The sequence below is a fragment of the Athene cunicularia genome (genome assembly GCF_003259725.1).
Source record: "Athene cunicularia isolate RWA chromosome 1 unlocalized genomic scaffold, athCun1 chr1_part2, whole genome shotgun sequence".
NCBI lineage: Eukaryota > Metazoa > Chordata > Aves > Strigiformes > Strigidae > Athene > Athene cunicularia.
The window spans coordinates 66,784,074-66,805,237 of NW_020799092.1; the positions used below are offsets into that span (position 1 = coordinate 66,784,074).

Consider the following 21,164-nt stretch of genomic DNA (forward strand, 5'->3'; position numbering starts at 1 on the left):
GTAAATACTAACGGCTTACCTTTATATAATGATCCTTTGAACCAGTGACAATAAGATCTTGTCCATGACAAATTCGATCCACAGTAAGGCACATAACAGGACCCTGGTGACCAGTTAGCTTTCCTGTAGACTGAAATCTTCAAGAATAAGAGAAGAAATGAGGATTTGTATTTTTGCATATATCCAATACAGTCTATAGCACAGTTTCTGCCAGAATGGATCTTTTTATTTTTCCCTATGTCTTCACTATTCATCCTCTGGTTTACATATGCTCTATTACTCATATCCATCAGTAAATGTTAAATCTACGTTAGATGTAAACAAAAGTTTTTATTTATGTAAATGAGAATTTAAAATATTAAAAGTAAAGATAAATCAGACCCCTCAAAGTATTCTCTCTATTTTGAACACTCTGTGCAGGTTCTGTTTGGAAAAGTGCTATTATAGTGTGGCTGTCACAGTCCTATATTGTATTATATAACATCAATTTGCTTTCATCATCTCATCAACAATTACTAGCTCACTTTACAAGAGTCTGTTTTCTAGCACCTGTCTTAAACAAAACCTTGTGTTTTTCCAGTCATTTTTACTGAAACAATTCACCATAACCTTAACACATGAAAAAAATCACGAGCGCCTCCATTATCTCAGTAACCACCACAGATTATGTGATCCATATCTTGACCATATTTTGCCCAGGTTATGGACATTACTATAAACAGGAAACACTTCACTGACTTTGTTTCATATGCACATGCAACCACCTAAAGACCATTCTCTTCTGCTGGTGTTCAGTACCTTTTCAGGTCCCACATCCTCACTGAGTTTCCAGCAGCTGCATAGAGGAATGTGCCAGTTGAATTTAGTGCAATCTGATTGATCTGGTTCTCTCCAGCTGGGATAGTGACTGTTCTGTTGGTACTTCCTGAACACACATCACCAGGCATCGCTTGGCCGGAAGACCTGAGTACAGGGAGGAAGGACAAAAAATAAAAATGGAAACAAACCCTACATTACATTCTCCCTGCTTTTCATATGGCTTAAAAACAAACCAATTCACCAGAGCAAAAATGCTATAAGCAAATTATGAATACTGAACATTTGATAAAACACTGCAGGTGTGAATGCAAATTGTTCTGTGTTTCCATACATTACCAGTATCCCATACTGACTTAGTCTTAACATGTAAAGAAAGCTTCCAGCCCCAGAAAACATTACTTACACTGTGCTGCACTACTGAATCAAATATAATGAAATTTATCTAAAATAAAGACTCATTTAAACTCTTGGCATTTGAGGTTTAGCATACTTACGTCAATGTCCGAATGCACTTAGCAGAATCTCTGATGTCCCACACCTTGATGTAGGAGGTTGAGACTGTGAAGACCAGGCTAGTGTAGTTACAATATTTTATAGAAACAACATTATTTGGATGACCCCCTAGAGACATAATCTCTTGTCCAGTTACCAGATTCCAAACTTTACAGGTACGATCTAAATAAAGACAAACAAAAAGGGGAAAAGAATAATAATAAAAAAAACCTTAACAGAAAAAAACTTATGTTTTCCCAAAACTCAGTAATTTTTTTTAAAAAGTACATGCATTCATTTGCATACATACAGATCCCTCCAATCAGGTAAGCACTGCAGAAAAACAACTAAATTAAACAGGTCTTAAAGAATATACATGGGCATCATCTACCATCATCAAAACTAAGCAAGGCTCATCATTAAATGCTGTGTGTTCAAGATGTGCATATTAGCTCCCATAGCATTTTAGAAGGATAAAATTCCATCTTAAGGAAAATGAAGTAAAGATACAGACAGTTTAGAGGCTATAAAGACTGGATAATGACAGATCAAGAGAAGAACACAGATTTTAATTCAAGAATTCTTCATCAAGAGAGTAGTTCAGGAGGGGCTGACTGCCACAATGAAACTACAAAGGTGAGAAGTGATCCAAACTATTTGGTGCTTTAGGAGTCTCGCAGAATCCCAGTGTAAGTGCTTTAGTCACAGTTTTCATTCAGTAGCAAAGGAATTTAAATACTGTGACCTTTTTTTGACTAAAATCCCAAACACATACAAGTTTTCAAGAATTTTGCGACACAAATAGAAAGCACAGGAAACTTTCCTTGATGTATCATGTCTGTATCACTCTGTGTATTTTAGAAGTACATTTTTACTGGGACAAGTAGTGGGAGGATGATGAGAAAGCTTCATGTGTAGAGAGTAATTATAATAGCCTGAAGAAGGTTAAGTATACCAAAAACTGTCAGCCATTTTAAAATACCAACTATAAGATCAAAGCCTAATATCCACAGTGTGCCTGAAAGCTTATTGACATTCCTGAATTGGCACTTAGTCTATTAGTGTTATGTGATGTCAGTGAGCTGAGCCTTTCTGCTTCAGAAAAAAATTCCAAAAGATTTAGCCTTATTTAATTAAACAACCGTCTACATTCTTGAGTACAAATATTCTTTGTAAACTTTTGCCCTCTAAAAAAATATACAGGAAAAATTATTCCATAAGTTTGGAAAGCTAGCATATGAAAAGAAGGAGCAAATATTTACATCTACAAATATTCATGTTAAAAACAAAACAAAACACCCTTCAAACCCCCAGCCCTTTAGAATACAAATCTAAAAAAAAAAAAAAAAAAAAAAAGCTTTTTTTCCCCACATAGCCACTGAATTAAAAATCTCAATACAAATCAACTAAGCAGCATTCACAGAAACTAAATGTATGTCCTTTTTTGCATTTGTATACACTTTGAGAAATGCTGAAATGTTGGCTTAAAATTTTTAAGACTAAAATTTTGCCAATTCACTGTAAGAGCATGTCTTAGTATTTGTAACAACCAGCTGGTAGAATAGCCATAAAAAACATATCTAAATGTTAGCAGTGGATTTACCTGCATCTGAAGGGGTAACCTCTATGTTAATATAGGGATAAAAAGGATGCCCTAAAATTTCAGAGTTTATTCATTATGTGAACTAGTGAAAAGCAGAGTCTCTGTGTCAGTACATGTTAACACCTTCCCAGCCACAACTCTAGTTTACCTTAGCTTTGATACTTCAACACAAAAAATAAAAAATCACATATTATCACAAGGAGTCTGCCACAGTTTCAGATGTACAAGTATAGCAAGTCCTTTCCCATAAGTACCTTATACAAAAAGGCCCAGAGAAAAAGAAGAACATGCAAAAAACACTTTTTGAACAATGTTTAAAAGGTTATTCATGAAAAATAACCATTGAGGTCTGGTTATGTTATCTTCAAGTCAAACTGAGTGATTACAATGGAAAGTCACCAAAGACAGGAGGAAAATATTTTCTTCCAAAACATTGTTTCTACCAGCTTGAAGAGTTCATAGACTGGCAGTACCACCCAGTAAGGAATTTAGTAACTACTGAAAATCTAGCCTCCTCCACAACAGCCATACAGTTCTTAAGCTCACAAGGGGCAGGCAACAGGAGGAAGCAGAAAATATCTGTAGCTCCACTCAAAGAATCAACTATGGCATGAAGACTCTATTCAACCTCTGTAGGTAGCACAGCCAGAGATTTCCCACTTCTACCACTACCCTGAGGCTATTACTTTGCATTGCACATCATGTGTGCACATTACCAGGTTTGGTTTCATCATATCACTCAACAAATGTTAGTGTTATTCTTGATAGGTACTTTTTCTACTACAAATAAACAGCCAAATATCACACATTGGAATTAAAAACCTATAGATAATTACTGTAAATCCTTCTTCAGCTTATGTTGCAAAATTGATCCTTATAATCTCCCACTGTGTTTACAGCATTGAGCACAAACTGAGAATTTCACAATACCCCAGTTGTCAAAGTAGCCTCTGTAGGCAGCACAGATGCATGGAGCTTGCCCAACCTTTAGATCCAGTGAAGAGAAGGTCATCAGTTGCATCCACACAAAGCACAGCCTTGGTATGTCCTTCAGCTGTATAGATACACTGAAGTGGGGATGATCGGATGCATTTTGAAGCAGGGAAGGGATTAATTATCCCCCTAAAGAAAATAAGAGAATGTGAGTTGGGCATAGTAATAGACACAGATAAAATTAATTTACTTAAATGTAAGGAAAAAAGTTACTTTACTTTTCTTACATGAGAGGGCAGAATGCCTTTCATAAATTATGTAAGGATTTTCACTATTTAGCTTCAACAAATGTCAACTCTGGATTATCAGATAAAGGAAATCACATACAAAACCAAACAAATGAATAAAAGACAGGATGTTGATTGTTGGGTACATGGGAAAGTCTGTGTAATGCTTAAAGAACCAGGGTGCTTAAAGCTCCTGGATGCCTAGGACCAGCCTTAAAACTGCAGATTGCATAAAGACATGTTAATCTAAATAGCATGTCTGAAAAATGGAGCAAATGTAATGTGCACTGCCAGCTTCAAACTCAGCAAGCATTTCACATCAACTGCTTTCTACAGTCAGGCTTGGAAAACTGCTGCTAACTTGTGTGCCTGAGGAAGGTTCCTGCTGCACCCCATACCCAACACCACACTTGCACTCATATGTCTAAAAGGGAGTATGGCTGAAGTACAGCTATCCCAGAGGAATCTTCCTGGGGATTTGTAGCTAGTTCTGCAGTGGTGCCAAAAGACTGTAACTCAGCCTGAAAAAAAATCACAATTTGTCACCAAATAAAAATTATTTAGCAGTCTAAAATCCCATGCATACAACTCCACACACACATGGACCCCACTGATTTATTTATGTGCAGAAAAGCCTCAAAGTAATGCCCACAAACATGCAACACAACCCTGTGAATTGACCAACTTGCAGTTAAAATTCACTGTCATGCCCTTCTGGGGATTACACACATAACTGTGAGAAAAGGAACTAAGCCATAGCCCTATCTCACAAACAAACAAACAAAAAAAGTATCAGATGCTTTAGGAAAATGTAAAAATTCCCTAATATTGCCAATAAGCTTGCTACAGGAAGGAAAATGTTCTTCCTGATACTATCGTTGTGACAATTAGCTGAATTATCTAGTACAGTTTTAGAAATTATTATTTTATACATTTTTACTGCTCAGGACATCTTCATTCCTGTAATTCATTACTTCTGCACAATACTTTTAGAGATTTTACTAATATTAATATTGCCTTAAATTGTTTGACATTAACTATCTCATTTTGAAAAGGCATTCACCTTTCAATCTGCACCCTTTTACATTTGCAAGAATACAGGAACAATTTACGTTATTATTTTTAACTTAGGTCTCTATGCTTTTGTTTTCTAACACCACACAAAACTAGTATGGTTTTCTCTGTAGTATTCTTCAGTGGATTATGCTGCCTCTAGACTGAGTTATTCCTATTGCTGTTCTCACACACTCATTCCCTTGAAAAGCCATGTAAAATACATGCCCTGGAGCTATTTATATGCGCAGTGCTCTGAAAACTACAGACAAAAAATTATTTGACTCCTAAAATGGCCAGACAAAGCCATCATCACATTATTACTAGCCCTTTCACTGACCTTCTCTTGATAAACCATTTTTTAACTGAGTAGCAAAATCCTAAAGCACAGCTTAGGAGCAATGAGTGTGAACATTTCTTTCATCTCTTAAGCCACTGTGCATTCTGTCAGAAAAACATTATAAAAAAACCTGCTCATTTTTATTTACACTGGGATTTAATTTTTGGTGACCAAAGCATATAACTGAATAAGAAAAACAAAAAGAGAGAGGCATACAAAACCTAAGAAAATATCCACTCCTCTTTTTTTTTAAAGAAAACAAAGAGAGAAATAATATGTCTAAGGAAAGGTTTACACTTCATTTAAAAAGAAAAAACCTGACATGCTCAACAACAATAAAAAACACCCTAAAAAAGGAGAGGGAGAGACATGCTTGACCAAAATTTCAGATTTTTAAACTTCTGGCAAAAGCAAAAAGAGTGTATACAATGCACAAGTATCATGAAAATTCATGCAGCAAAATGAAATTTCCTAAGAACTGGAATAACTTCAGAAAGAGATGCCAAGAAAACAGAAAAGAGAAAGAGAGAGTACCTGTGTACCTCCGACAGAGAGGAATCACTTTCATCAGACCTACAATCAACAGTGGTGGAATTGTGAGGAGAAAGAATATAGGTATCAGCAAATTAAAGCCTCCATATGAGAAGAACAAACAACAGCATGGCCAATTCAGAAAAGCAATGCAAATCCACATAGAGTATGCAGCATTGCTGAGGGTATACCTTAAATCGGTAATAACAGGAGGTGGGGGGGTGAGAGGAATAATAATCTTAAAATAGCACTCTCAACAGTAAGTTGAGTAACTGGTAGACTGTCTCAGCCCAAGAAGCTGAGTAATACCAGCTGAGCCATTTCTTATTTCCCCAACATTTTCTTAAAGAAGTAAAAGCAACGAAGTAAAAGAAGAGGGATGCATAATTTAAGCTCTGTAACGTAGTGCTTGTTGAAAATGTCAAAAGGAAAAAAAAATTTCTGAACATTAATGCTTGTTAAGTGTAGAAGAAACATGTAAAATGTTAAGCATAAAAATATAAATATTAAATGTATTGATAGCCCACCGAAAAAAGAACAGCAATTTGCAAACGATCCTGAGTTCAAAATCCTTCACCTCTCATTTTCAAAAATGTTTCAAAATAAAAACCAAGAAAACACACAAGAGAAATCCACCCCCCAGACATGAACATTTACAGTATGCTTTAAGATGTCCTTCATTTTCAACTCAAATCAAATAGATTCAGCAGTTTCAGTTTGACTTCAAAGACAGTCCAGAGAAAATGAAAAGCGTTAGGTGGGAGTTAGCAATAAGATAAAGGTAACATAGCTAAGATAAAGAAGTTATAAGCACAGCTAAACTACTGAAAGCCTTGCAAGCTACTGCCTAATATGTGGTGACTCTGTAGTCCACTGAAAAAAACCCCGTAGTTTTATAAAAAACATTAGTGTAAACAGACAAGAACTATTTCTTGTCCTGCTACAGCCAAAACTAAAGGTTTATTCTAAACTTGAGTTGCAGTTTATAAGCGTTGCATGGCACTAGTACCAGTACTGAAACCTGCAAAGATTTGCTCAAGTCCACTGCAATTTAGAGTAAGGTTCCTAACAGATGCCTAACGCGAGAGGAAACTGAGCTCTACTTCTAAACAAGGTATAAATATCATCTGCTCCTCCAGATCACCTCCTAAAAGTCAGTCTGTTCAATGATTTGGATAATCTCTAAACTGTGTTCTAGCCATTTCAGCATCCCATCCTGTTGTGACAGCACTCGGAGAAATGCTGGAGTAACCAAACAACTGTCAAAAGCCCTATTTCCTAAATTGTCAGCTAAATCCTACTTTCAAAGTGTAAACATGCAAAACAAATACACATACATCTAAAGATTCTACTGTTTTCTATTTTGCGTTTAAAACTACACATAGCCTAGAAAACAGGAAACAAGGTTCAGCAGGAAATTGCTTTTCTTGAATTTTTACAATGGTTCCAATGGAAGTTTAAAATATTTTATTTTAAAACTACAAGAAAACATGACGTCTCCTCTTGTCTTGCAGGAGAAGGGCAAAATATCTAACAGATACTACGCTGATAACTTAAGCACATTTCCTGGTTGGGGGCTGAGGCTTCCCTCTGTGACTTACTTATCCCGCTGAACTGCTGTGTTTCCCTGAGAAACAGTAAGACGACTAAAAACATTCATTTCATTACGGGGCCGGCTTGGTGGGGAAGTAGGAGGTGACAGACTAGCCTCTGGGGCTCCAGAATCTGAGCTACAAGAAAAAAAGAACATCTTCTTTAACAGGTTATGAATGGTTAGAGAAGTTAAATGCAACATGCCTCAAATGTTAGATGCCCTTTTCCTAAGCGAATAAATAAAATTATAATGCCAGCTACAGCTGTTTCCCAGTGAAGGTAACAAACTTAAGACTACAAACTGCTGCAGAGTGCAAGGTAGCATATAAACTTTGAATGTTGTGCCAACAGTGAAAGCTCCAAGCAGAAAACACACATATGTAAAATGAAGAAATTCTTATAAAACTGCAGTTTCTTAGAAAAATTGATGACTTCCATTAAGGAGAAAAAAAAAATCATTTGCAAATGCTCCAAATGTCATTTTCTCGGGGCTCTGCTCCTGCATTATTTTGTACAGAAAAACTCTGGAAAAAAAGGCCACACAGAGAAGTTGAATAGTGAATAATTTCACTGCCAACAATAAAAACTGTCCTAGAATTAAAGAAATAGAAAAATACAGATTTATTTTTCAATAAAATATACCCAAGGTTTAAATTATTTCAGAGAAAACACATTTAAAAGAATCTTACAATTTTTGTTCTTTTGCCTTTGTCTTTTCCATTGTTTTCTCATAGACTTTTCTCTTTGCTAAAGGTGAAGGCTCAGGTATCTTCTTCTCTGATAGAGATGGCTGTCTAGAACTAAAGCAAGAGGAATCATTATCTTATTTTAAGGTCCTTTACAAACTTGCTTTTCTTACATTAAATGTCATTCTCCCACTCAGATTTAGAATTTCAGAATGGGTTTCTTGCTTTCTTGCTTTCCATTCCTCCTTTGTCTCTCTAGTTCTTCATCTGAAATAATTCCAGTTCTCAGTCACTGTGGTATTTCTCCCAACCTTTTACTCCCCATTAAAAATAGTGAGAAGTGCAATATTAATGCTGACACCCAAATGTCATAATTTCACCACAGTCAGATAAAAGAAGAAGGGAATCTGGATAGTCTCCACTCTTCTGAACTCTCATTTCTCACTAGCTGGGCAACATCAGAAAAGCAACATTTGCTTTGGTTTATCCTTTTTTGTTCATGTGTTTAGAAGTGGTTTCTGTGAATATAAATGAATATTTCACTAAATGAGAGAAAGCAGATTCTAAAAGTGCTTTTGTGCCATACAATTTTATTAAGCAGACAAAGTTCAGTTGGCAGGCCACCTGTCTGACATGGTCACTAGCATCTAGTCTCAGAGCTCTACAGGCTCCGGATCTACGTACCTGCAACTTCTCTGCATGAGAAAAGCTGCACCAATTTCCCTTGAGAGGATGCCTGATATATAAAATCCATCTGAGGACTGACATGCAGAATAACAGGATTTAACAAGGACAGTGCAACTAAGAACAGCTACTTGGTTCAAGTACCTGAGACTGACTGTCTCAGCTGATCACATGCACACTTAACACAAGCCCTAATTGGACGGTGAAGGTCATACCCGGAGGATCTAGTGCCACGCGTGTGCAGACCTTAGAGTACCCCCAGGGTCTTCAATAGATGGCAAAGGGGGACAAGTGACAACCTGTCTGGTTTTGCTCAGAAGCCTAGCAGTTAAAGTGCACAAAAAGAAGGGGAAGGTGGGTTCAATTCTCTCCTCAAGGCCAGAGCACCCATTTCTCTGCAGGGCTCCCTTACCTCTAGGCATACTCTGCAAAGGACAAAAAAGAGAGGGAACAGGAGAGAGAAGGAACAACAAGAGAGGGAACTCCCTCCCTCTCTTTATGCTGGACCAGTATGCATCTAGGAATGCAGAGGTCCTGTCGTCACAAGGCAGATTCTAAGATCAGCCTGACAGCTATATCTTTCAGCAAGGGTGACAAACTTTGCTTATAGTCTCCACTGCCATGGTTGCCTATGTGTCTACTGTGAAGCCAGAAGATTAAACCAACCACACCAGAAACTGGAACCCAAGCATCTCTGCCTCACACCAGCATCCTATCCAGCATACTCAGAAATGGAGCCAGCTCCCTCTTGCTCACTTTCTACCTGCCCCTTCCATCTTTGACTCCCTCAGAAGAAGGTGTAAACAACATGATCGTATTATGAATTCTTTTTGAAAGCCTGGAAATGCAGATATTATAAAAATGCAGCAGTCTTGGTGGAATTAACTTCCTAAGCATAGATGTAAAAAACAGGTGTGTGATGTCAGTTATTCGAAAGGAGCAAGACACACACCTAATTACAGGTTTCTGATGCCCTTTTAGATGTCCCAGGATATCAGAGACATCTGAACAGAGCTGGCACAAGACCTACAGGAGACCACTCTACTCCTGAGGCTGCTGTAGATGAGTTGAGCAAAGGACAACAGCAATAGCCATCTATGTAAACAGAGTAAGAACCAAACTGACTGTTGCCCACATGCATTTCATGCCTCTCTGAATTACCACAGATCTGAGAAAACTGAGGGGGTTGCAGACACCTAAATTTGCACCTAAGCATATAATTAATTTCTCTCACTTCCAGAGAATGTATATTTTGGATTACTGTAACTACTTCTACATCCCTGAATGACACTTAAATAAGTGGCACAAGGGAGATAATGTTTATTGGAGGTAAGGCCGCATTCTACTCCAGAAGAATATATTTTATTACATGAGTTATGATGGCACTACAGGCCCATACAGGAAAGCCATATGGCTTACTAAGACAACCTTTCTTCAACAATGACCAGTGACCAGAACAAACAGCAATACTGCATGAAGTATACTGAGTTCTATTTTTGAACAAGTGAGGAAGTCACTGCAGACATTGTGGGAATTTTTGATCTCTCATCTGCTAACACATGATCAATAACAAACCAAAACTTATGTGAGGCCTACTGCTGATTGAACTGATTTACTGATAATGCTTAACTCTCTAACGTTCACAGAACCCAGTTTTGGAAAATCCTGTTTCGCCTCGTTGTTGGTTTACTTTCACAAATGGATACATTCTAGAAGATGGAGCGAGGCAAAAGTCAGTATTACCTGAGTCTCGGGTGCCAGGTCATAACACTTGACGTTTTAAATCTTGAAGCTTCAAAAGTCTCTAGTGATCTCACACTAACTGCTGAAACAAGTGGATTTCTTCACCTATCCTCACCCCCAAGAGCATTCTTTTCAAGCAGATACTACTTGTAAAATGCACTGAAGCCATCAGCATGGGTTAATAATTGCTGTCAGCAGTGTTTTACTGTTCATGATTGCCACCTCGAGCACATGCTAGAAATATAGTAAAAATAATACAGATTGCAAATATACATTAGATGGAGACTGCTGTAAAATATTACGCAAATAGGACAGATGAATAGTGAAAGGTGCCTAGTACCAGAATATGTGACATGAAGATAGCTACGGGACAGAGTTTTTCCCATATCACTGAATGTGGCAAGCACGTTCAGTTTACCCATGACTTTGTGCAGTATAGGAGCTAGTACTTAAAAAGCCAAGAAAAGGGTCTCTAGCAGTGGATGGCTAATAATCACCAGTGATATTGGTAGGTATAAAAAGAACAGCAAGAGCAAGTGAAAAAAAAAAAAAAAAAAAAAAAAAAAAAAAAAAAAAAAAAAAGTGCATGTGAGACCTGCTGGCCCCAAAGTAAAAAGACAAAAATAATATTTTTAGTTCTATTTGGCATCAAGCAATACATTCAATTAGTGAAACTGCTCTGCAGGTAAGTGAAACCTGCAAATAGAAAGTATTTTGGAGGATTCATAATATCCAATATGTTTCTTTTAACTTTACACTTGCATGCTCTATTATTGTACAGACTTCTTCATTTTAAGCATGGTCCACACAAGATGACTTGTAGAAAGATTTTACCTAGGTAAAAATCTTTAGTTAGGACCATAGAAAGATACTCTTTCTATGTTATATAATGTTATATAAAGTTTTTGGGACAGGGTTTTGCAGGGTTTTTTTCTTTTAATCTCTCTGCTGTTCTAAGCAGATTCTCACTACCTCCCTAGAATGTGCATTTCCATAGCACTAGTACAGCCAAGTATCCAATGTACTAGATGGATTTTTCCCACTACTTAGAAATAAGGCTACAATAAATTTACTATGACAAAGCAACTTAACAGAACTTATATCTTCCATAAGAAACACGTTACTTACAACAGAGCGTTTATACTTTCTAGAGTGGTGATGGTAATATAAAGGAGGAGGTTTGTCAGTATTATTTAGTAAGCTTCAAGTATATCAACCTCCTTTGTAAAGTTAAAATAATAGATTACAAGAAATTGGCAACATGCATTTTTTAAAAGCAAAGGATAATTAGTACAGCATGGCCAGACTTACATGCTGCCTATCTTAGAAGGTAAGCCAGATGGTGGGGGAATAAACTCTCTGTCCCTAGCAGAAGTATCATTTGTGTCAGCAGCCATCCCACTTTCTTGGGTTTCTGCAACTGATGCAAGAGGGCCAGCCAAAGGAGAGTCTGTAGCACTAATGTCAGAGACTAAATCGCTGCTGTCTGCATAAAGCAATTCCATCTGGGTAGTGGTCCTCCGGCGAGCCTGGAGACAAAAAAAGCTAAGTTGTAACTTAAACATTTCACGGTATGTGTCTAGACTGTTACACTTAAGCTTCTCATTAGCTGGTAATTAGCATCCACCCTCAATTCAATTGGCAGCTACCTTTGGAAACTAAATCAAGGAGCTGACCTCTATTCTTTGGCAACATTTCAGAGGAGGCAAGTCAAATTCAACAGCACAAAACACTGATTTGACAACAGTTTTCCAAGGATATAATTTCAACCAACTACCAGTGCCTGTCAATACTACAGTAGTACAACATTACTCCTAAGGTTTGTCCAAATGAAATGTTATAAAGCAGAAAGGAAAAAAAGAAAGTGTGAATTCTTATATTGATGCTTCTGCTGATATAAAAACTCTGCTTCTTACTTAATGTCACTTCAAATTTAGTTTAGGCAACATAAATTAAGATTCGCTCAACATTTCAACAATCTGAAACCAACACAAAACCTGACAAAGAAGACAAGCTTTGTGCAATACAGCCATTCTTAAAAAAACACAGTCATACATCATGCAACAGCCAATCTAGATATATTCCTCCAAAGACAGCTGCAGTTAGAAGAGTGAAGGTTATGCTTCTATTTACTTTGCAAACTTGGTTTATGCTCCTGTAAGCACAGGACCAAAATTGCAATCAGTGCACATTTCCAGTTCCCACTGCCATTAATACTAAACTGCAGCCAGCCTAGATATATTCTTCCAGTGTCAACTCTAATTAAGAGTCTGGAGGTCAAACTTCTATTTATTTTATAAACTTCCTTTACGTTTCTATGACCACAAAAGCAAATAGCAAACAACAAGCATGTTCACAGTTCCCACTGGCATAAACATTAAACTATAGTCCAATTAATACTAAACTTCAAATCTACTGCAGTTTGGAGGTGTAGTAATTGGAAGAACATATCTGATTCTGAAACAGTAAAAACGCAACCACAAAATACTGACAAAGTACATTTTTAGCACTGCTTCTCAGAGAGGAGTATCACACAAAAGCATATTACATACAAATCACACATCAGTTCACCTTCTGCATGTCTTCATTCACTAATGTCTCTAGAGCAAAGCAAGAGCATTCCCCAGAAGGGGGCATGAAAGTATGAATTATCATCATCATTGTACAGCCTACCTTGCTTTTAGGTTTGACTTCACCACAAAGCTTCAAAAGATCTGAAGACAATGAACTGAAAGAAAAATTGCATTACAGTTAGAAAGAAAATAGCAATATTTTTGCAGAATGTGTATTTTTATTTGATTCTTGTTTTTATGAAATGGTGGACAAAATGGAATGAAACAATGTCAGAGGTATATTCTAATGGATACATGATGCATTACAAAAAAAAAAAAAAAAAGAAGTGATATTAATTTTTCTAGAACCAGATCTAGTTATCCGTTAACAAGATTGCTCACCTTCCATCTGTCCCAGGACTATGCAATGGAGCATCCTCATCAGTACTATCTTCCAAATTTTCTAGAAAATTTTTAAAAGAATAATGTTAATCTGTCCATCTACAACAGGACATGCAGGTTTTAAGTGCTATACAAAACAGCTCAGACAATGTTGAATGTAGATGAACAGCATATGAAAGGCAGTTTTCAAAATATCTTGACCATCTGTTAGGCAGTCTCCATTTAATTTTCCTGGTATCTAAACTGAAGTTTTTCATACAATCTAAATAAACCATACACCTAGGCATACTGTGCCAAATGTGATCCTCTATTTATTGTAGCAGAGCAACAGGGATGACAGAAAACCAGAAATAATTTCTAGAAGGAAATCTGGAAGAAAGAAGATAAAGCACAGGAAATTAACTGCAAGACATGGAAGACACAGGATGTAAATCAATACACAGTAAGAATGTCTCTTCTTCCTCTTTTTTTCATAATCTTGCTCTGAGATAGCATCAGTTTGGTTATAATAGGAAAAAAAAATGTATTTTTAACTAGCTAGTAAGCTAAGGCTCAGCCTCAGCTTATACAGAATGGCACCATTTGGGCTGACATGAAGCAAGCACTTTATTAGTATATAAGCATTTAGATTTCAAAACAGGATGATTGCCACCACTTAATACTATAGAACTTCTTCCCTAAAAAGAGATTCATTCTATTGAAGTTGATTTTAAAATGAAGCTGTTCAGTAGAAATGCTCCTGAAGTAAAATGAGTACACAAACCTGTCCACAAAAGACAAAACTGGCATGCGTGTCACACACTGTCAAACATCAGGTTAACACGTCTGCATGCAAATAGTGCAAAACATTAATTAAGCTGGGACAACAAATTCAGGGCATATATTCAATCAATTCCAAACTGCTGGGAAACCAAATCCCCTCACTTGCGTATTATTCTAATAATGCATCTTAAGCATAGTATAAGGACATAGGTAATACATTACTGCAAGCAAAGTTCTCTATTTTTTAACACAACCATGAAATATTAAGGGTTAAATAATATTCTAATGACATTCTGTTACATCTCTTCGTTATTATTAGAGGTGCTTTAAGTTTATTTACTTAATTTCTACCAGAAAGCAGATACCATTTGTAATGTATGGAACCAATATATTCGGTACCCCTATTGGTATATTTGGTACCCATATTAAAATAGGTTTGTCTATGTATATGTTTTAAGTGCAAGTTTATGCTTTGGACAAAGAAAGAAAGGAAAGTCATATGGTTTCCAATTGAATTCTGAGAAGGAATGAAGAAAAGGGAAATGTGCCACCTTCTGTATGCCACATCTGATAGTGTTTCCTGAAAAAATCAAAACCATACCTCAATCTAGCACCAACACCAACAATGCAATTCCGAGGTACTCAATTACTGTAATCTTAATTATCAGAAATATAACAATATTATAAAAAAAACAGGGTCACAGGAATAGCACTCTGAACTTTCTTTTTTGTTCCATCCTGGATCTGAGCCCATGTTAAACCTTTGCTATACACATTATTCTATGTCTTCTGCAGAAGAGAGGATCAAGAGTACTGCTTCTTCTAGTACAGCACAACAGTAGCATCAATAAATGCATTTTTTTAAAATAGAAGATTCATATTAGGGTGATGTTACTTAATCCCCTTCTCAAAGAACTTGCAGTCAGCTTATACAGGCAACAAAGTAGAAAGTGTGCAATATCCACAATAGGTGGGATTTTATTTGTAGACTCACATTCATGTGACCTGATATATTGATATTTTTCTTCAGTTTGTCTGCAATTCAGCACAGGAAGACTGCACAAAGCCCCAGGTAGAAACCAGCACACAGAATTAACAGAAAGAAATATGAATAGGCAGAAGAGCAAGATTCTTCAAGAAGTCTTGAGCGAGAAGACATGAATGAAGCCATAAAATTAGTAAAGGCTTGCAAGGAGCATCTGAGATGACTGCTAATAAACCAGTGACTGAAGAACAGTGGAGAGCTTTTCTGATGACTTGTCTTCATCCTCACACAGAGGCAACAATACAGTACCAGTAACAATGCCAAACACCAGCATAGTTCATCCAGAGGAAACTACATTTGACCAGCCCGCTCAAGATCTGCACATACAAGGCTGTGAGTCACATCCATGAATGTCCAGATGTCACAGGTGGGAAGGAAAAGCAGCTCCTGCCATTCTTCAGAAAGGAGTCAATCCAGCAACACCTCAGGACTTTGTGGTCATCTTAACTCTTCACAAGAGCAGATGGGATAGCAAATGGCAGCTGGTTCATCCACACACAAGGCAGATGTGCATTCAAAACCCATTCTGAGGGTCAAAACCTGAGCCTGTCATGTGCTTTGCTGGAGATTGAACCCTTTTCTTAAGTCTCCACTTCAACGTAGGTGCACAACTACACTGGGGAATGCCCAAACTTCTTCAAGCCAAGTTTATTCAAACTCTTAAGAACTTCTGAAGATTTCATAGCTGAAAGAATGCATCAAGGGAATGGCTCACAAGCTCCCTGGGAAGTGCAACTGCTCTGCTTGGCATGGGGCTGGCTAGGTACTGCTACTGAGTTGTCAGGCAGCCTGGTGTTACTGGTCTCAGGATCTGCTGCCACCCACACTTCCACCTGTGAGAATCGTGTCAGGTTACCAGGGAACCCCTGAACCAACAGAGTCCCTGCTAACCAGCTGGCAGTCCCAGCCTCCAAGTCTCACTATGATGGTGTCTGAACTCCCTGCAGCTCAAAAAGTTTAGTTGCTAGTGATCTACAAAACACAGATTATAAGCAGTTTGGATTTCAGCACAGACTGACGTTAGTACAGCATATTCAGTTGCGATAACCCCACAGTGAAGTTGCCTTCCTACAAAGTGTAAGCATAGTCCTGAGTGGCTTAGGTGTTTTAAAAGCCTCAGTTCATGCTTGCGAAGTATTAAAAACCTTCTTTAATGAGTTGCACTCTACAAAAATTTTGACGATAGAGCTACTGTTTCAATGCATTTAACAAGTGTCTTTTCAGTGCTTCAGGTGCTGTTAATAAGTAAAAACCTGTCCTGAGCTAAAGAAAATGCAGTGCTAACTTCCTGGCTGAAGAAACTGCTCTCCAACAGGGGTGAACACACATACATGTACACACATTAAGGGTCTATTTTAGATATACTGTGATATTAATAACCACTGAGGTTCCTGAATAAATACTGGCTGTATGCAGCAAGATGCCCTGAAACAGATCATCAGGTGTCACCTTTCAGGAAGCTGGCAAAGTTGAAAAAGTAAGATATAATCTGCATTTTGTACAATATCTACATTACAAAATGAGCTATTTGCAAAAGGTTAAAAGTGACCTGCATGTTAAGGGCTACAATTTTTAGACCTAAAAGATAAGCAGAATTTGTCACAACTACAGCAGTGGTACATCACAAAACAGCTTTATGTAGTCTGAACATACTATACGTTTGTAAGCAGCAAGTCATAAATCTGAAATACAGCTCTGCTTACCGCATTCACTTCTTATCTGATAAATCTTACATGAGGGCTATGGGTGGTTTCAGAAAGGAAGAAATGCTCTGTAAGCTCATGATAATGAGTACATTTACAGAATAGTTCATGCAAACTTCACACACTCACAAATTCTAAGATGCACCAGTTAGTGAACATGAATGAATTAGTAACTCATGCAGCTGTACAGTACACAGAAAGCTAAACATACTTACCCAGTGGTATGCTATCTAGGTCTGTGTAAATAACAGCAACAAGGAAACAAAAGCAACACTCCAATCAAAATATATCCATTTATAAGAAGAAATAAAACAAAAATACCCAAATATATTCTAAATTTTTCTTAATATCATCTCATGGGAAGTAGAATAGATGCCGTAAGACAGGTGATGCCGCTTTCAAAATCACTAACGTATGATGATTGAAGAGGATTGCATATTTAGAATTTCACATATCATATCAAATTGTAAATGCATAGTCTTTTGTAAATATGACAAGCAGATTATTTAAATTTTAGAAGTCTCACTAATAATAATAAAAAAAATAATTCTACAATTCACTGCCAAGGGGACATACTTAAAAATTACATACATGCTCCCTCCCTGTAAGTGTTCAAGGCCAAGTTGGACAGGGCTTTGAGCAACCTAGTGGAATGTGTCCCTGTGCATGGCAGGGGAGTTGGAACTAGATGATCATTAAGGTCCCTTCCAGGTCAAACTATTCTATGATCCTATGCACATCAATTGTGAAATAGTTTAAGTATAAGATGTTAAAATACAGCATCTATTCAGAAAAGAAATAGCCTAGAATGCCCGGTACAGCATGCATGAAAGGCAAACATGACATGCAGCTGAATATTCAGAATACAAAATGACAAAACTACCTTGCAAAGCATGACCCAGCAAAGCATCAAGTTCAGGATTTAACTCAGCTTTTTCTTTTAGCATATGAAACAGAAGTTGGTTTTGAGTAGCACTAGTAATTTCTGTCTGCTTAAGGCGTCCCTCAAGAACTTTGATCTGAGCTTCTTTCTGAGCTGCTTGGAGACCCTAGGAGAGAGAAAGAAAGAAAAAGATGACACATGCTTTATCACACCTCTTTTGTTACAAAGTGAGAATTACCAAAACTTTTTTAAAACTACAAACACAAACAATGTGTACATTTTAACCTTCCTCTCACATCCTAAAGATCAAGTTTCAATTAAACATCTTCTTTTGTTTGGTTTTTTGGTGGTTTTTTTGGGGTTTTTTTGGGGGGTTATTTTTAAGAGTATCATTAAGCATTCATTTAACTTGTGTTCCTCAGACACTGCCTTGCAAATATGCATCTACTAGTGGCCAAGTTGGACTTGACTCCCAAGTACAATTCATAGATTATTTGCATTTATTTAAGAGTAGCAAGCATCTGAAAAATCAACACCTCCATTTTTCACAAGTACATTTTTTTAATTATTACCTATGATACTCTATAACAAATAACAGGAAAAAAAACCAACAACAACTAAAAAAACCCAACCCAACCCCAGAACTGTAACCTTTCCTATAGAATCACTCAGTGAACTTTCAGCTTCTGCTAAAAGATCTCATGGCCTAACTTAAGATAGACTCCATCCTAAGGAAACTTCCCTAGATCCACAGATCAGTGGGAATTTTTAGTTCTAGAAAATGTAGTCAAGGAAGTTTACAGAAAACAGTTTATAAATAAAAGAAACAGTAAGGAAAAATGAGGGTACAACACATCTTCTCAAAGACTTGCAGGGCAACAGAGGACTTTTGAGTGTAGAACTTGAGAAAGTAGTCCTATGGATTTACAGATTAGATTCCGATTTTATCATGAACTTTTAAAACAGGATATCAATAGACACATTTTGCATGTGGAAACAAACAGTAAAATAGACATCAGACATGACCAATTTTGCAAGAAAATATACCTTCAGTTTTTGTTATACATTATAATTACTTATCAGAAAGAGGAGAATCACCTTCACATTGTGGAGCTTTTTATAATGAGAAGTAGAAATTGTTAACAGAGTAAGTCAGAGGCACTCTTCTCATAGAAGCAAGGAACCAGGTATCCATTCAACCCACCCAAGGGCTGAAAAAATCGAGACTGAAATTTGCAGAAGCCGATATGATTGTGAGAATTTTATTTTCTTTTTTTTTTTTTTTTTTAATAAAACACACACAAAATTTTCTGATTACCTTCATAGTGATGAATCAAGAATGCAAAAAAAGAACAGAGAATTGGTCAGTGCGACTGACCCAAAGCCCATTTCAATAGCCTTGAAATCTTTCATTTGATTCAATGACACTGAGCATGGCCTCCAAACAGAAAGAAAAGCAGTATCGAGAGCATATGATACGTGTGTGCACGGGGTTATAAAACTGCTAAATATTCATTCTGAAAATATTACTCCCTGAGGCTTTCAGAAAAAGTTCCTATTGCTCTACTCAAAAGTAGAAGTCTGACTGAAGTATGCCACACATCAATATATACCTTAAAACAAATTTTTTAAAGGCTCATTTTTTTTAAGGAAGTGGCTGAGCCGGTCTTTAAAAAAAGACCCTGAGCATTCTTTAGGAGCTTGTTGAATAACATAACAAGAGAATTATTTGATTATGACAAGCTAATGCTCTCATAGGAATAACGCGAGATAATAGTAGAGAAAAGTAGGCTCTACTGGGAGCTGAAAAACAGGCAACAGGTTGACAGAGACAATGGATCTCAAGGGACTTCACAATGATAACCAGCACAACTCAGTAGTGTTGACCAGCTTCGCTTTGTCTAATGCACATTAGTCAGTCTATATCAGCACAGCTCTGCTCCTGGTACATGGCATAGTCCCAGCACACACATACTACAAAGCATTACCTTATTGATACCCATCGTAAGAAAGTGATCAAGCAAATATCGAGCTTCTGTCAAAGTGCAAGCATTAATCACTGCTGTTACATCCAAGGTCTCTCCTTCTTCCTACATGTGCAACAAAAAAAACAGTCAGACTGTGAAAATACCTTTTTTTATTTTTTTAAATCATTACAGTAAACACAGAAAACAGAAACAGTGAAGATCCTGCAACATCACCCAGTTCACCCCCTTGAAACCTCTAAACCATGCATGAAAGATTTCTCTTCCAAACTATCCCCAAAACACCCCACAGTACAGACTCTGCAGCCTTCCCAGTCTCTTCCAGTGCTTGTTTCTTTCTATTAGAAGGCTCTTATCAAACTCAAACTCAGATCCCTTCTTTCTACAAGCTAAGCTATTCACGGTGGATGCAGAAATGAGTGCATTTCTTCATTCTCTGTAGCCTTCATGCATCTGAAGACTTCTCCCCCTAGTATTTTCCTCATTTTTTTTCTGACTATTCTCAGCCAATATTAAGCACACCGATACCCTTAAGAATTACTGAGGTTTTTGCGTTCACTGCTTTTTTACTGGTAAAGTCCTGTAACCTTGCACCATGCTGTCCAAAATTCAAGAAATTCTGATGTGAGTAAAATAGTAGAAGCTTCTGGTGATGTAACATGCATTAAAGCACATATCAGTCCAGGGTGGGAGAGGGAGAACTCAAGCATTGCCTTATAAAAATATTGATGAGTGTTACAGTTCAGACTTCATGCTACCATGTGACAGGAGACCTAGAAGACTGTACGTGGTGGATTCTTCCTGCTAGTTCATGTAATGTATGATGTACATCATGAGAGTTTTTAGATTTGGATATCACTGATTTTGGTAACATTCAAATTTCTACATCAGTCATAACAGACAATTTCCTTTTACTAAATTACTATTTGAAAACGTCTAAGCTAAACAAGCAACTTGGTCTGAAAAGGCTCTTTAGTTATAGGAAGCCACTGTTACATAATAGAAAATATACTAAAATGCAATATAAAGAATTTACATAAATTCTCACATACAAAAATATTTAAATAG

General features: G+C 37.0%; 1 protein-coding gene across 10 annotated transcripts in view; it reads right to left on the reverse strand.

Annotated features, from left to right (window-relative positions):
* The window catches only part of KIF21A (kinesin family member 21A), an 82,921-nt gene that overhangs the window by 9,163 nt on the left and 52,594 nt on the right, over positions 1–21,164 (reverse strand). For 3 of the 10 annotated variants that reach the window (XM_026868541.1, XM_026868542.1, XM_026868539.1), the window contains 13 exons: positions 20,100–20,201; positions 18,112–18,277; positions 17,444–17,464; positions 13,719–13,779; positions 13,438–13,492; positions 12,076–12,293; positions 8,341–8,451; positions 7,660–7,788; positions 6,062–6,100; positions 3,900–4,036; positions 1,314–1,494; positions 799–963; positions 20–137 (listed from right to left, as the gene is read on the reverse strand). In XM_026868541.1, the coding sequence (XP_026724342.1) occupies positions 20–137; positions 799–963; positions 1,314–1,494; positions 3,900–4,036; positions 6,062–6,100; positions 7,660–7,788; positions 8,341–8,451; positions 12,076–12,293; positions 13,438–13,492; positions 13,719–13,779; positions 17,444–17,464; positions 18,112–18,277; positions 20,100–20,201 (1,503 nt within the window). The remainder of the gene's footprint in view (positions 1–19; positions 138–798; positions 964–1,313; positions 1,495–3,899; positions 4,037–6,061; positions 6,101–7,659; positions 7,789–8,340; positions 8,452–12,075; positions 12,294–13,437; positions 13,493–13,718; positions 13,780–17,443; positions 17,465–18,111; positions 18,278–20,099; positions 20,202–21,164) is intronic. The other 7 variants (XM_026868544.1, XM_026868540.1, XM_026868549.1 and 4 more) reach the window with 5 other exon arrangements.